At 42.8% G+C, this 15,724-nt stretch overlaps 1 protein-coding gene across 1 annotated transcript in view; it reads right to left on the reverse strand.

Annotated features, from left to right (window-relative positions):
* Window positions 1–15,481, reverse strand: part of sorcs3a (sortilin related VPS10 domain containing receptor 3a) — a 213,733-nt gene extending 198,252 nt beyond the window's left edge. Inside the window, exon 1 of the mRNA XM_062388838.1 lies at window positions 14,810–15,481. Coding sequence (XP_062244822.1) covers window positions 14,810–15,481 — 672 coding nt within the window. The remainder of the gene's footprint in view (window positions 1–14,809) is intronic.
* Between the last annotated feature and the right edge of the window lie 243 nt (window positions 15,482–15,724).

Consider the following 15,724-nt stretch of genomic DNA (forward strand, 5'->3'; position numbering starts at 1 on the left):
TTCAAATCCCCTGCACTCGGTTAATGAAAATTATAAATCAAACACACTGACCGAATGAGCCTTCACTAAAGCTTTTTTAACTGATTGGGCCTCCTTGAATTTACAAAGAAACAACATGTAGCCGACACATAGCCAACACAACACTGACAAATATTCACAACAGGCTTGCAGAGCCGATGCTTCAAGGAGGACTAGCAAATACCCTGTTGAATAGCTGACATATTATTATTTTCCTTTTATCATTTGACAAACTCAAATCAACTGTTTGTGCCGCGTTTCTGTTGTTTCAGATTTAAATGAAAGGGATAATTACCGCCACCTACTGATATAACATAGGGTTAACATGACATGTGACGATCGAGAGGATTAACGTGCGGAGAAGCCGGTTCGGGTTTTGTCCTCTAACGGTAACATCATATTTTTAACTTCAGTCCTCTCATACATGGGCTGTCTGGGATCGAGCTGACAGAAATCTGTCAATGGCGATGGAGACTTCCTTTCCCTGTGGCTGGCAGTGACAGGGACCATCCACTAAAAGTGGGCTGTGAACCAAAACAAAAAGAAACTGTAAAAAAAACTCTGTACAGAGTTGAGTGTTAGTTCCTTCACTTGGATTTCGGCCCCACAACTGACCCCTGTCACGTTCCCGTCAGTTGATACATTGTTCATGTCAGATATATTGATAAATGTAGGTTTATACTGTCGCGAAACCACAAAGATGTGGAGCGGCCAAAAGTCTCACTGTGGCTGAATAGTTATTCGCCTTATTTTCACTGTAGCCTGAAGGTATATGACACACCAGGACTGATACTGAGCACCATTGATTGTAAAGGCCCACTATCATTCTCTATGACAGGACTGGGGCAGCACTGTGGCTAACCGCACTGAGAATTATTGGGATTTAGGAGGTTTAAGCCTCTTCCAGGTTTAGCTTGACTAAATGAACCTTCCGTCAATAAATGGAAAAGTATGACGAGTGACTGTTCAAGGGGTTCTCTTTTTTACAAGTTCTAAAGGAGAAAAAGTGATAAAGCTTTACATAAAAGAAAAAACACACAAAAAAACAACAACACAAGCCCTCATTGACGCTGGCTTTTATGTGCTGCTCTCAGCACGACGTGCCACACTGCAGAAAATCACTGTGCTGTTGACGCAGGCAAAAACAGACTTTCAAGCTGTGGCATGTAAAAAGTGTGATACTCCTTGTGTTCAGGGCAACCTCGGCGGCGTGAATAAAGTGCATGAAAGAAGAGAGTAATTGGAAAAACAAGCAACGAGGGTCGAACTGGGGCCACTTGAGGATGACTCCATTACAGCAGCAAGAAAAGACAGATTATTTTTCACTGTTGAGATTAATGTAAAGTAGAAGAGACACCAGTGCTGTATTTTTCATTATGCCTAATCTATGTCTGATTATATATCCATTTATAGCATGTTTTTGCAACAGTGATGTTTTTTTTCACTTTCATTTAGGTGATGGAAACAAAAACACCCACTAGGAAAGAATGAATAAAGACAAACTTTATGATCTTATGCTCTGAAGCTTGTTTTGTCAGTGAAATAATCCAAAACTGACAGGTCTTAATCAGCCTGTTTCATTAGGTTGTTATGTGTTACTGGCAGCTCGCAGCCATCAGCAGCAACACACATTAACACATAAAGCAGCATTTCTGCACAGTCACACACACACACACATAAAGTATGCATAGATAAGTGCACACTCATCCCCTACACTAACACACACAAACACCCACTGCGCACATCTCAGCCATTTATCACCACAAATGTGACAGCGTGAGGCAACTGCAGTCAACTCTCTCCCCCGGCTCTCTGCAGTGATACCTGGCAGCGATTGGGAGCCCCCCCCCCCCCCCCCTCTTCTGAAACCGGATGGACGCCGACGAGCAGCAGAAAGCGACAGCCTCGTTCCCTTTGTGCACTGGGTAAACAAACTTGATTACAGGTGGCAACAGTTTGTCGTCTGTTAGATGCAGGTGCCAACTCTCAGAGATCCTTGAAAGCAATTATCAGCTGAAATAACCCACTGTACTGAATCACACACCATTTGGCAGATATACACTGACTGTTCTTCAACAGAGTGGCCAGGAAAAAGAGGCGTCTGTAATGCAATCAGCTGCAACAGTAATATTAATACATTTATAACCATTTCTCCATCCCTCCATCATCTATACTCCTTTGAGGGCTGCGGGGGAGCTGGAGCCAATCCCAGCTGACACCCTGGACAGGTCTATATCTAATTTTGTTAAACATCATCTGTGATGTACAAAAATCTTTACTAAAGCTACAATTTTTTCATTGTATCATACAGTTTTCATCAGCAGAAAAGTGAACCACTCTCAGGACTCCTCGTCCATGTTGGCTTAAAGCAGGCCGACGCAGCAATTTCTGACAGCGTTGTGATAATAGTAAGCTACTTACTGAACCATTCTGTAACATTAGCTAAACTAGAGAAAAGCCCACAAGCCAGCAAACTGACTCAGTCATTCCAGTTACACAGCAACCTCAGTATAGACCACCTAAAGCCGTGGTTGCAAAAGCTAGGGGATGTGTTTGACTGATCAAGATTGCAGCCTTTGTGTTTACTGTCACAGCTTCTCATTTCAGAGGGAAGACTGTGTGATTCATTTTTATCAAAAGTCACACACTTGAAAAATAATAAATGTATACTTGAGTGAGGGTGAAAGACAGAGAATACGTTAGATAAAGAGAGAGACAGCAAGAATATGTGACTCGCCCCTGGTACGTGATCAAGCTGAGCTAATTTCTGATCAGAGCACAGAGTCAGAATAATGGCGAGTCAATGGCGCAGAAACCCAGGGACCGTGACATTGCCTGAGTGAGTCTTTCAAACATGTTTGGACCATTAAGTAGTAAAACATTTTACAGTTTTTAGCAGCTGTGTCAGTAATTTACTGCTCCTCTCAGTGTCTCTATCATTCACACTGCACACTGCCAACCGAGTCAGCTCACCACCATCTCCTCCTGCTCTCTTTACATTGACTTAGTTTACAAAGTCTGTTGTTTTTACCCAGTTTTCACATTGTGTCCAATCACACTGCTTGTGTGGTTGGGTGCATGTAAGTGCAAGAGATGAGCTCAATTATGACTGAATGCGCAGCTTTGAAGAAAGATTTGACTCATAGAGGAAAGGTATCGATCATTATGTGACAATCAGTGTTGATATTGTGGCGTCCTTTCAAACAATTCACGTCAACCGAGTCAGAGAGAGAGAGAGAGAGGGGGGGGGGGAGAGAGGGAGAGAGAGAGGGCGAGAGAGAGAGAGAGGGAGAGAGAGAGAGAGAGAGAGAGGGAGAGAGATAAGCAAAGTCAGCGTGTGCTTACTGTTTCCGAATTCTATATATCGGCTCTGGTATCGTTCCTTGTATGTGAACACAAACAAGTCTAATAAGTCGTCCCCGTAGCTTGTGCGGTCATTATCATGTTGGAAGACGATCCCGACATGATATTACATCTTTTGGGTTCAGAGACTTAACAGAGGACTGAAGCTCTACATATAATGGATGTCTTTAATGGTCTCTTTCAACTGCGTCTTCTGGTAATAAACAGTGCTGAGGACGTTTTTTTGGTTGGTCTGATAAGGATAAAGGTCATGATAGAGCTGCCACTGAACAGGTTGCCGAGGCTGGATACTCCTCACTGGCTCTATCCAGGAAAGCCGATGGATTCTTTACTGATTCTAAACGTCAAATCACGCTAGAGCAGATTTGAGTGAGAGTAGTAGGAGACAGTTTGAGGTTAAGTGTGCCATTTGCTTTCCACCAAGCACTGGGAGTTGTCTATACTCTGTTTCCTTGAATCAGCTGTGGGTCTTGACCTGGGGTAAATGTATGTAGGTACTTTCTGCTTCTTCACACCATACCAGTGCCGGTGTCGAGCCGAAAAGGAATTGTCCACCAGAAAGTGATTCAAGCTCAGTGTAAAAATGACTTGACATATCTTTTGCCACACATGTGAGCTATTGATTATAAGAAGCGTTAGAATTTCAGAAATACTAAGATTACCAGGGACTTAAGTTAAGTGGGAGTCCCAGTTATGACAGATGATAAAACAGTTAGATGCATATAAAGCATATCAGTGCTCAATAAATATCTGGTAGACAGTCACTTTTGGACATGAAACCGGGACAATGGCAGAAATACTATTCTCTGTATCATAATAATTCAAAACCTTGATTTTAAGGTAAAAATAATCAGTTTATGATTGTTTCATCCAGTTAAAAGCGCTTATGGACGTTTATTCCATCCACAATTCAGTTTCTTACTATTGCATTTCCAACAACAAAATACACACAAATACACACATACTGCTAATGTAAGGACAGCTCATATCTGTGCTGGATTTTCAACCATTGCTGAGGGAACTCCTGCCTTTTCCCAACTGTTACAATGGTTACTTCTGCTGGCTGATCTAAACTTCTGCTGCAGCTCACTGGCTCATATCAAGCGCTGCAGGTTTTTCACAGGCATTGGTTTTTCGCAAGAATAATCATAGTGAACATTAAAATAAGTTCTGACCTTTCCTGATGCTCAGTTTCATTTCAACAACATGGACAGTAAACAAGCTGCACAGCTTCCACATATTGTTCTAGGACTCTGGCAGGATAACCTGCGCATCTTTACTTCCTGAACAAATAGTACTTCAAATGGAGCGTTTCACTTATGGTTACTGCAGCTGTACTTTGGACTCATGTCATCCAAAAATCGTGAACTTTATCAATGTCATTGGTACGAAGCAAGGACGAATGATAACAATATCTAACATAAATGTGATTGGTCTTCATACCTCATTTCATTCAAAAATAAAAATCTTTGAAATCAATGTTTTAAAAATTCAAATGAACTATTAACCCGATGTCAATGAATTTGTAAAAAAAAAAATTATGAAATGAAAAAAAAATGATTATGAGAGTTTTTTTAACAGTCACAATTTATTCTATGGCACAATGATTTACTTTTTTAATAAATAATTAGATTTACCTGATATCAACTGTTTCCACTTTCTTTCAATAAAGGCATTAAAATGTGTTTGTTCAGGGATTCACTGAAAGTTGATGAGGCAGTGCCAGCAAGAACTTCTACTTCACCCCCAGTCTTAACTGATTTATGTTTAACTAAAATATGTATTAGTTCAGTGTTGGAAATTCTGAGCCTGCAGGAGAGGAAAATGTGAGCCTGCCATAATGTTGTTGTTTTATGAATGTAGCGATTTTGATCCTGGGCCTTTTTGCCCTTACTTTAACATGTATTGACTACTGAAATTAGGAAGAAGGAGCAGTCCAGGGGTAGATTAACCGAGATCATGGCAAATTAATCATTTATTTTGACAGTGGAAATGTGGCCAATTAAAGACCATGGAGCTTTTATTCTACCTCTCCAGGTCTCTTTTGATGTAATGTATTAATGAGGCAAAATTGTGTTTGAATAGATCATCCTGGTGTGTTGAAACATGGATCCTGAGGTGTTAAAATTGATTGAGTGGTGTGATTATAGGACGGCTCCCCAACCTCAGCATCCCAGTCAAAATGGCTTTGAGGCAGAATCTCAGACTTAGACCAGTTAATGAATAGCTGGAAACCTTGCCAAAGCTGTTAATCATATTGCGGTCTGACGGTAGGCAGGTTGAGGGATTTGTTAGATATAACAAGATGTCATGGGCATACACACTGATTTTATGACAGTTTGAGTTGTCTGAATTGCAGTAATCCTTGTTTTATGGCTGAGGAGAGCAGTTCTCTGAAAAGTGCCAAGGTACTGGTGATAATGGGCATCTGTACCCCTGTTTATATTTAATGATCTAGATTTTTTGTTTCATTATCTGCAGTGACGGTAGATGCTGAAGGCATCCAAATCCAATGTTGGAGAAGGACATTTGGACTGAGTCTTTTTTGATGAATTTAATTGAAAAATCTTCATACGTTGTCTGAGAAATATTTCCCTTTTTACCAAACCAGTCTGAACTAATGGTGTAATAGCTTATAATTAGTTGTGCACCGATACATCGTCCGTAGAGCTGTAGCGGCCGACATAAAGCCTTGTTTACTGACATCGGTGCATCAGTAATAAACTTGACTTTCACCGATGTCATTGGCCAATGTTCATTGGTATTTGTAGTAAAACCGCCGTGCACGTGCCGCGGCTGGGGGAGCAGTCGCCCTGTCGCCCTCCTCTCCAAGCCGCCGGAGGCTCGCTGTGCGGTACGCCTCGAGGTTTTAAGGTACATTGAATTTGTGCTCATTAAAACATAAGAGTGATAAAGGGCTGAACATTTTTTAAATAGTGCTTCTTAAATAATGATTTAATTATTTTCCTGGCACAAAAGGGTGAATGAATAACAACAAAAACAAAATAAACCAACATTGGTATCGGCTAGATTGTTGTTTTGAACATCGGTATCGGTATCGGCAAAAAATGTCCATATCGGTGCATCCCTACTTGAAATTAGTGTCTGGTCATTTCAGGGATATGTGCAATCAAGGCAGAATTCACATGGGGTGAAATGTTTAACTCAGGGTGAGAGAAGTTCTAAGAATCGACTGCGTATCGAACTAAACCTGGGACTCATCCATGAAGGGGGGTTGCTCCAAATTCTCCCAAATGCATTGTCTTCTGCAGACATGGTGTCAAGGTCAGGGGTGTGTAGTCTAGAGTCTTAATAGATGAATCTTTCATTTACTCTCTGGTTATTGATTGTGGGGACAAGACAACTTCTATTGATGTGTTGTTACATTTCTCAGTTTGTTGTTTGAATTTGAAGTTCAATAATATTGTATTCCTTTTATGAAAGGAAAACTGTTACCTTTTGATAGGCAGAGATACTTACCACCTTCTAAACACCCTGCAGGATATAATGGGTTATTGGGAGGAATTGAAGGCAATAGTCTTGGGGCTGATTCGTGGTTCTGCATAAAATCTACGCCATCGGTTACTCACCACTTATTTACACATTTTCCAGCGTCTCTGTTAACCTCAGAACAATGGCAACTGTTACAAAGTGTTGGAGTTGGAGCTAAGAGATTTTTAAGAGCAATTACTGAAAGAAAGAAGTCGGAGGAGATGGTCTGTGCGACCACTTACCTGAGTGAGGCAAAGCAGAAATACTGTCTGCTGAAAATACAATGCTACCAAGCGGAGCACAGCTCTGGTTCCCTGTGTCACCTCCCCTTGTATTCGCATTCTTGGGAAGATGCAGGTCAGGGTACGGCTTAGGGTTCTGCGTAGGGTATATTTCTACACCTAGGCTACTCTGGAGCTACAGCAAATTTTCAACACAAAAGCATGAATTGTGCTGTAGTGTCACCACTAAGTGAATAACCAAATGGATTGATAATAACTAAACATTTCCATTGGCAAATCATACTCTGTGTAGGTTATAGTATTACCCACAGCAGGATTATGAGAAGCTACTTTCTGCTTCAACCTCACAGCAAACCAAATCTACAAAAATGGCATCAGGATTATTAATGTCGTCCATGACCACTCACACTCTCTGTTATGAGGCAGACGTCTATTAGTAGCGTACCCATCAAGCAGTCCAAACAACTCTTGCGGCATCATTTAAAATTTAAAAGCATCTCTGCATGGGAGCTGGGTAAGAGACTATGATAGAAAAATATAATGTGGTTTCCATTCAAAGAAAGTAAGTGCAAACCTTGGCGAGAGGAAAATGACTATTAAATAAAAAAAGATGATATGACGGTAGGAAAATGACAGGATGATTAATTTAAAGGGCTCTTTTCAAAGCAGAGTTCGTCGCCAGATGCTACGGACAGTCAGAAGTTCAGTCACGTACATGCGGCTGCTGGAGTATTTTACGCTGTTTGAGACAGGATCAACAGAAAATAGGAATCCAAAATCAGGAGCGTCTATCTCCCGCTGGCATCGAAGAAAGATGCTTGCACAATCTGTTTAGTAATGGGGGGATGTTCAAGCAGGTTATTACCATTAAAATACAAATGGAAATTAAGAAGCAGACCTGATTGTAAAATTAATGCAGCGTGGACCCATTTTACAGCCACTCTCAATCTCTCATAGATAAACCAGTAGATCACTTTAATTAGACAATGTGTTAATTGACTGCAGGTCCTGGGGTGTGATGTGTCAACATTAGTCTCCATCAACGACAACCTCCTCCAGACACGACACCATTCACTCCGACCGAGAGTGAGATAAGATACTGAGGATCACTGAGGGTGTGTGTGTGTCTGTGTATCTATGCAATATGTCTCTGAATGCCGGAAATTTTGTGAATTTTATGACCTTTTGAATATATATTAATGTGTGGGAGGGAGGAGAGTCAGGAAGAGAGTAGAAGCAAAAAGAGGCTGAGGCAGAGAGAGAAAGACAGAAAGAGTGAGAGAGAGACACAGCGTGCGATCGCTTCAATGTGGTCTGACATTATTACGTGCTCATCGCCTGGCCACTCTCCCCGGCTTTCCTGTGTTCTGGAAATCGCAAGGGACATCACCTTTACAAGGTATCACACTTGGATCGGGACAAAAACGCATCTTGGGTCACGATGCACTGTGCCTCCGGGACGTGGAAGTCCCACAGGCACAAACCTCAAAGCTTGATATTCCTAAAGTCAATCCATAGAAGTTCAAACTGTGCACAGCAAGAGAGCAGAACAAAAATATGCCACCTGGTTTCTCCCAGATGGGGAAAAGGCTTTTGAAACCAAATTAAATCTGACACTTGGTTGTACCAATCTAATTAACGCACATATACTTTCACACAGACGTCTCTCTACCTCACACTCATTCCCTCACACAGATAATGTCAACACACTTGTGCCAAACCGGATCTGTGGCCAAGCGTATGATTATACTCTCTGAAGTCGAAGCGAGGTGGCTTCCATCGGGGCCTCAGCCACCGTGGCAATCACACAGGAAACATAATGAGGCCATTAGATTTGGGGAACGCTGCCTTAAAGCCCCTCATCTGACTGCCTGGGTTCCTGCTACATGCATGCTCATAACTTCAAAGCTTTTAACGGCTTGATGTGATCCGAGATCTGCGGCGTGCTGCAGCAGCAGGTGCAATGCACCCTGATTGGATGGCTTCCTGAATAGCTTCCTTGATGTGGTGGCGTTGATGTGCTGAGCACAAGGGAGAGTTTTAACATTATGCGACACTTCTAAGTGCATCCAGTGACCTTTAAGTGAAGTAATAAAATGCAACCTATAAATGTGCTGACCTAGTTACGTTAGGATAAGAGCTGGATTTTGTGAATGCAGTCATATGGGTTAGATGATCTTGACAGCTGTATGTGTGAGTCAGATTTCCCATGCTTTGAAATCTAACCAGCAAATAGGGCAAATGCTATACTCCTTTCCCTAAATAAAACCTCTCTGGTCAACATTTTTTGCTTTTTACAGTGCTTTGGCATACATTGGAAGTATCCAGAAATGAAATCTGACCTAAAGCTTACATAATGTGACTCATCATAAACATGGATACTTCGCTTGGCCATAGAGTGCAAGCATGAAGTGATATAACATGCTTCTAAAACCACGCTGAGTGATATAGGAAGGTCAAGAGCAAGCCACAGCCCGAACCCAACTGTCCGGTAACTGCAGTCAAGAGTTTAGCTCTGGAGGCCAGTCAAGACGGATATTCCATTCATGTTTAGTGGCACATGGCTTATTGCCATGACATCATACTTTCACTGCAAAACAACAAGGGATGGGAAACAATTTTGTAGGCACTAATTAGAGGAGGAGGGAGGCAGGAGAGATTGAGGGATAAGGAAGATAAGGCCTGCTGGAAGGTTTACATTATTTATGATATCCCAGTTTAGTTTTTTTCCCCATCTATCTTCCTCCAGAGCAGAAGGTAGTGGGAGAGAGACGAAAAGGAACAACTTTACAATGTATAACCATCAGTAATTGTGTAGTGCAAGAGGACGACCTGCCGCTTTACTAAATGAAGTCCTCTCTCTGCAAAGACCATGGTTGGGATGCTGCACACGGCTCTATCTGTGTTTCTGTGTCTCTGGGGTCTTTCTATTCTAGATATGGGGCATATAATGACTACAACAACCAGCCAGTCAGGTTGACAAAGTATTCAACTAAACAGTTTTTATAGGACTACAGATCATTGTCATAAAGGAGTCAATAAATTATCCTGATGTGGTCCTCAGGTTCTCAGAGGGGATTTGAGAAACACCCAGTCAGCTCCATTGATGACTTCCCAGATACGGCTGACCTGCCTCTGTGTGAGTTCTCAAGACATTAGAGCCCACAGTCTTATGCTAATTTTGCCCCCACCCAATGAAAGGAGAACTACAAAGACAGTGCGATGTGCCGTGGTACATGAAGAGAACATCTAGGGAGAAAATGTGGTGGTCAGCCGGATAGCTGCCCTGTGCTATCGACTAAATATGCTGATATTCATGGTCACAATCTTCTTATAGGAGCATATTCATTGCCATTACGCTGTTGGGAGGATATCTCAAGGTTCCCTTTACCAGATGAATGTTTCAAGATCACACTTAAAGAGGCATGCAGTGCTCAAGCTATTCATTTTGTCTTCAAGCTGTCAGTCACAATGCCATTAAGTTCATGACTGGCGAGGGTGGAGGGGTTCCACAGCCTCAAAAATACTTCAGGGAAGAACATGTCCCTTTGCTGTATGGATGCTTCACTGGAATTATGCCCATGAATATAATAAATCACAGTTAGTCCACATATTGCCAACTCTATATTCCCATTTACTATCGAAGGTTGAGATTTCTACATCACCTGCATAAGCCTAGGGCAGGGACATTGAGATCCATGCAAAGACAGACGAAAGGAGCGAGAGAGAGAGAGAGAGAGAGAGAGAGAGAGAGAGAGAGAGATACCCCCAGGTGGGATCCCACCGCAGCAGCAAGCCCTCCCGGAGGTTCTAGCAATACAAGACACAGTCGACCAAATCTGGCTGAAATAAGACAGTAAGTCTCCAGACCAAAGAGGTTGTGAATTTATGGTTGGTGTTGAGGGCAGCCAACCAACAAGCACACCAGAAAACCAACCAAGATTAATTTACATTTATATTTTAGGCATGTGGTCCACATGAACTGAAATGGTTCAGCAGATAGGAATTCAGTTTCTTGGCGAAAGGTCAGTGAAAGAGGGCACGTGGCCATCCATCCAATCAGCATGACACACCCTCCAGATAAGTCATTCTCCACCGAAAGAAAATGTCATATTCCAAATCCTCCAGCCGAAAGGACAAAGCAGGTCACACGTTAGTGTTTCCTTGGTAACACTTTGAACAATATTGCGCATCATTGCTTTGTTTGAAACGCATAAATACAAATTATTCATATGAGCTTTTTCTAATGTACCACCTGTACAATCATCATTTAGTTTAAGTCAATTAAAATGACTCAGTTAAGGATAGGACTAATTGAGGAAAGAAAGACAAGTGGTCATAGTGAAAAGAAAGAACTGAAGACAGCTGGAAGGAAATGAGATGTTAACAACAGACTAAAGGCAGTGATTAATGTCAGTAAATAATCACAGCGGTTGTTAAAAAAAGAAATATATGGTCAAGTTTGAGAAAATGTTCTTAAAGTTAAGAGAAAGCTATGTTGGCTGTGTGTAGAAGACAGGATGACACCCACAACTTGTTTGATACCAGAGGCTAAGGCCAAGGTCAGGAGGTTAAGACCTGGTAATGATTACAGTTAAAATAACAACTGAACTAAGTTTATGGAGCTGATTTATGTTATGATTTAGGTAAAACCGGGTAATGGTAAAAAATACAACAGAGGGTTAAATTACAAGAATGATAAAATATGACAATAATTTAACTGCTGCATGTTTCTCGCTGCTAACAAGAACATTTGCAAAATGACATCCTAATTTCAAAGCTTTTACAAAGGCAGGGCAATACATCATTATCAATAGGAAGGTCTTGTTACATCTTGTAAAAACAATTATGCCAACTGAATGCCGATTAAGTTCCAGAGCTCTCGAGATTGCCGAACAGTGACAAATCTGCTGAGTGGGTGGACCATAAAATACATGCCTGTCTACTGCTGAGTGCATGCATATACCACAACTTAACCAGCCCTGACTGACCATGGCTACCTCCATCCAGTGAATTCCAGTCCAAACTCAAGTGTTTTACCTCATCTCTTTGCCTCAATGAAAGTTAAAAAAAAATAATAATATTGCCATTTCCAGGTTCACCAACCTTAGCCACAAAGTGAACTTCAGAGTCCAAATTTGACCGACCAGAAACAGCAATTATTATTATTACTATGATTGTGGTCATTGTCTCAAAATTGTTTGATTAAAGTCGTGAAATGTTTGTGGTAAAGATTCAAAACAGTTTGCAGGAAACATGATGCCAGGGGTCATGTAGCCTATTAATCTCCACTACGAATGACAGGCACACAGAGAGCACTAGACAACAGACTGACAGGGTCAAGTCTTGATTCCTAGCAGCCAGCAACCATACGACCACAATGAGTGAATACAGAAAAATGTGGTATTTTGATATTTCGGGTGGGGCCATCAGGTGACAGTATCTGGATGATATCAGATGAAAGGAACATCTGGCTACAGTGCATGGAGAATGAACTCTCTTGACTCATTATTAATTAAAGCTTCTGTAAAGGTGGTTTCTGATCAGCACAGCCTACGTTAACCCCTGATCAAGGTTTAAGCCAACCCTGACTGTGATTAAGACAAGTGGGTGGAAACAGAGGTGTCCAGAACCCTTGTCAGAGTCTTTCCTTACCCAACCATCCTGTCTTTCTTCCTAGGATGTATCTGGCTCTTTTTCCTCATAGAGCTAACAGTCATTTATTACAAACCGCAGCTAATGTGCTGTCAAATATAGCATGGGTCAAATGTAACATAGGTCATGTCTCATGAGTTCTTTGGTAAATCACTAACCATCAAGCAATGTTCTTATTTATCTGGCATGGATAGTCTCAGCACAGCCCGACTGAAAGTGAAGGAGCCCACCAAGTGCGCAATAGGCAGATAAGATTAGGGTAGCTGAGCCAAGATGGTCATCCATCCATTCAGCTAGTTATTCTGTTAGCCAGCCACTTACTCTAACTCTAACTTAACTACTGCAGCAGTTAAATGAGCAGACTTCCCCCTCTTACCTCTCGCCCTTCCAGCCCATTCATCACAACAACAAGCACCAACGGCAGCTGAAGATTAAGTCGAAGATCTCCTCTCTGAAGGACGATCTCCAGGCCATGCCTGATTTCCTTCATTTTGCAAAGGAAGAAGAAAAAAATTTGAAATAAAGGACTCAGTTGTCAAGATAATTATTAAAGATTTAAAGCTGAGGGACAGCGGCACACAATACCCCACTCGCCCTCTCCATCCAGTGCAAACTCACGCAGTTACACACAAATGCACGCACACACAAGCATGTTCCACTCGCAGCGCCTCAGTCTTCACTGCAGGTTAAAAAACAAGTTCATGCACCATGTCATAATCTGCTCAGACAAGACTGAATATGTGGGATTTTTTTTCAAATGGAATAAAGCGAGTGGAGCAGCCACAACAACAAATTAAGCTTGTGAAACCACTAAGAGAGCCCAGCGGCTCCCTGTGAGCTTACATGGTTGTGTAAATGACTTTGATTCATTTTGTCTCATTATTCTCTTCCTATGAGGGCCCTTTTGTGTAAGAGGAGCACGGTTTCCATCCTATTCACATGCAGAATGGGCCTGAATGTGGTCTGTCTCTGAGAGCTATTTACTGATGTTCCAAAGATTTACAGATGCTTTAGCAGCAGGTTTCCCCTTGTCTTCGACCTGTGCAGGGATGCTGTGATACTCAAAATAACTGCATGTTGCCCTACTCTATCCACAGAGAGAACCTGTTAAATTATGTATACTTTCAACGTGTCTGAAATGGAGCATCGAGCATTCAAGGAAATATTTTGCCTCAGTTTATATTTTATGTCAGTGCTTTTATGAGTCCATGTCATTAGGCACGATTATTTCAGGGAGGCATCCCCTCTCTGAGGATAATGCCGATGGGGAAAGACTGAACCTCCAAACACTGCTCACCCCATTGGAAAGGCTGTGGTAATGCATCTTTTTTATGATACAACATAACACACCAGTGGCGGCCACCTACGATGTTTAAAGATTAAATAGCTCCTAAAAAGTCAATAGGTGCTGGGGTCAGCCAACTAAAAAATTCCAGGGAAGCACGAGGAGTCAGACGGAGGAGAAATTTATAATCTGCAGAAGTCAAGGGCTTATCAGAGAATGAGCAATATTTTATGACTCCCTCCTTCCCCAGTCAATTAATTTGGATGAAAACCTCACATCAGTAGGGAGGAATGAATCATGCATTAGCACATCTCCAAATCGCTGCAAATAAATCATAAATATCGTTCACACCAGGACCATAAATCATGGTTAACTAAATATTGAACTCAAAATGCACGGAGCGTCCACTGGAACGGGAAAGTGACATGGGTTTGAATAAAGAGACACAAGATGCTCCAACAGGGAGGGAAGACGTCGTGCGTAATACGAGAGTCAAAGGTCGCCACACAAAGTCTGACATTTAAACAGAGCAGCGCGTCAGTGCGCATCTGTAGCTTCCAGTGCACCTGTTAACAGTGAACCACAACTCAGCGGCACGCCACAGCGCAGAGTTCCTGCTCCGTGCGTCACGGAGTTTGTTCCCTCAGCTGCTCGAAACAACCCACTCTCGGGGAAGAGTTAGTTTAGAACGTGGAGTCGTGGAGAGCAACCAAACACGCAGAGGAACAATTATAATAAGCGACGGTTTACTTACGCTGCTGTTCTGTCCTGACCAGTAAACCACCGCGTGGTTGTGCGCAGAGTCCCCCGTCAGAGCGAAAGTGCTGCTGGCGATCTTGGGCTCATCCTGCCGGGTATTTCCTCTCCCATCGTTCCTGTTCCAGCCGAAGTCGGACCTGCCCTGCTTCTGTCCGTCAAACAACGAGCCTCGACCGTCCGGTGCGCCCGCGTCCACGCCAGTCCGGCCGGTCCGCCTGCTCTGGCTGAACTCGGCAAACTCAGGACCGCTTCTCCTCGCTCTCCGGATCGCAGCATCCTCACCCAACACGGGCTCCCAGTCATTAACCCTGCCGCCATGACTTTCTCCACTCTGCCCTGGTGTTCCTCCCTTTGTTCTTACTCCATCCAAACTGACATATTGAGGGAACATGGGGACATCCTCGACAGAAATGTCTGTCTCATGTTCGTCGTCCACTCCAGTATTTTGTCCGGAAACCCCGAGTTCCTTCAACTCTAAGTCGCTCGGCTCCTCTGTCGGGTCAGTGCGCATTCCCATCTGTAATTTCTCCAGGTGAAGTTGAACTGGCGACGGGCAAGATGCGCAAGTTATCTCCGCCTTGGCATTTTGCAGGGTAAGAGCGGCTATCATCACCCAGATACCTACAGATAAGTGCAATCCTGAGCAGAAGCCAGCCCAAGTCTCCATCGCTGACAGAGATTTAGGGGAGTGAAAGACCGTTAGAGACCTTATCCGACACCTAAACTCCCTTCTCTCAGTTGGATTTGGAATCAGTGGCGCCTCGATTGTCCGTCTGGTTGTTTTGGAGGGGAGAAAAAGTGCTCCTCAGCGAAACTGTTCACGTCCAAGGATCTTTGGTCGGGAAAGCCACCACACAGGAGGGAGGAGCTGCATCACAGCCAGCTGCCGAGTGTGCGCCCGGAAGAGAGG

This window comes from Platichthys flesus, chromosome 5 (assembly GCF_949316205.1).
Source record: "Platichthys flesus chromosome 5, fPlaFle2.1, whole genome shotgun sequence".
NCBI classification, from domain to species: domain Eukaryota; kingdom Metazoa; phylum Chordata; class Actinopteri; order Pleuronectiformes; family Pleuronectidae; genus Platichthys; species Platichthys flesus.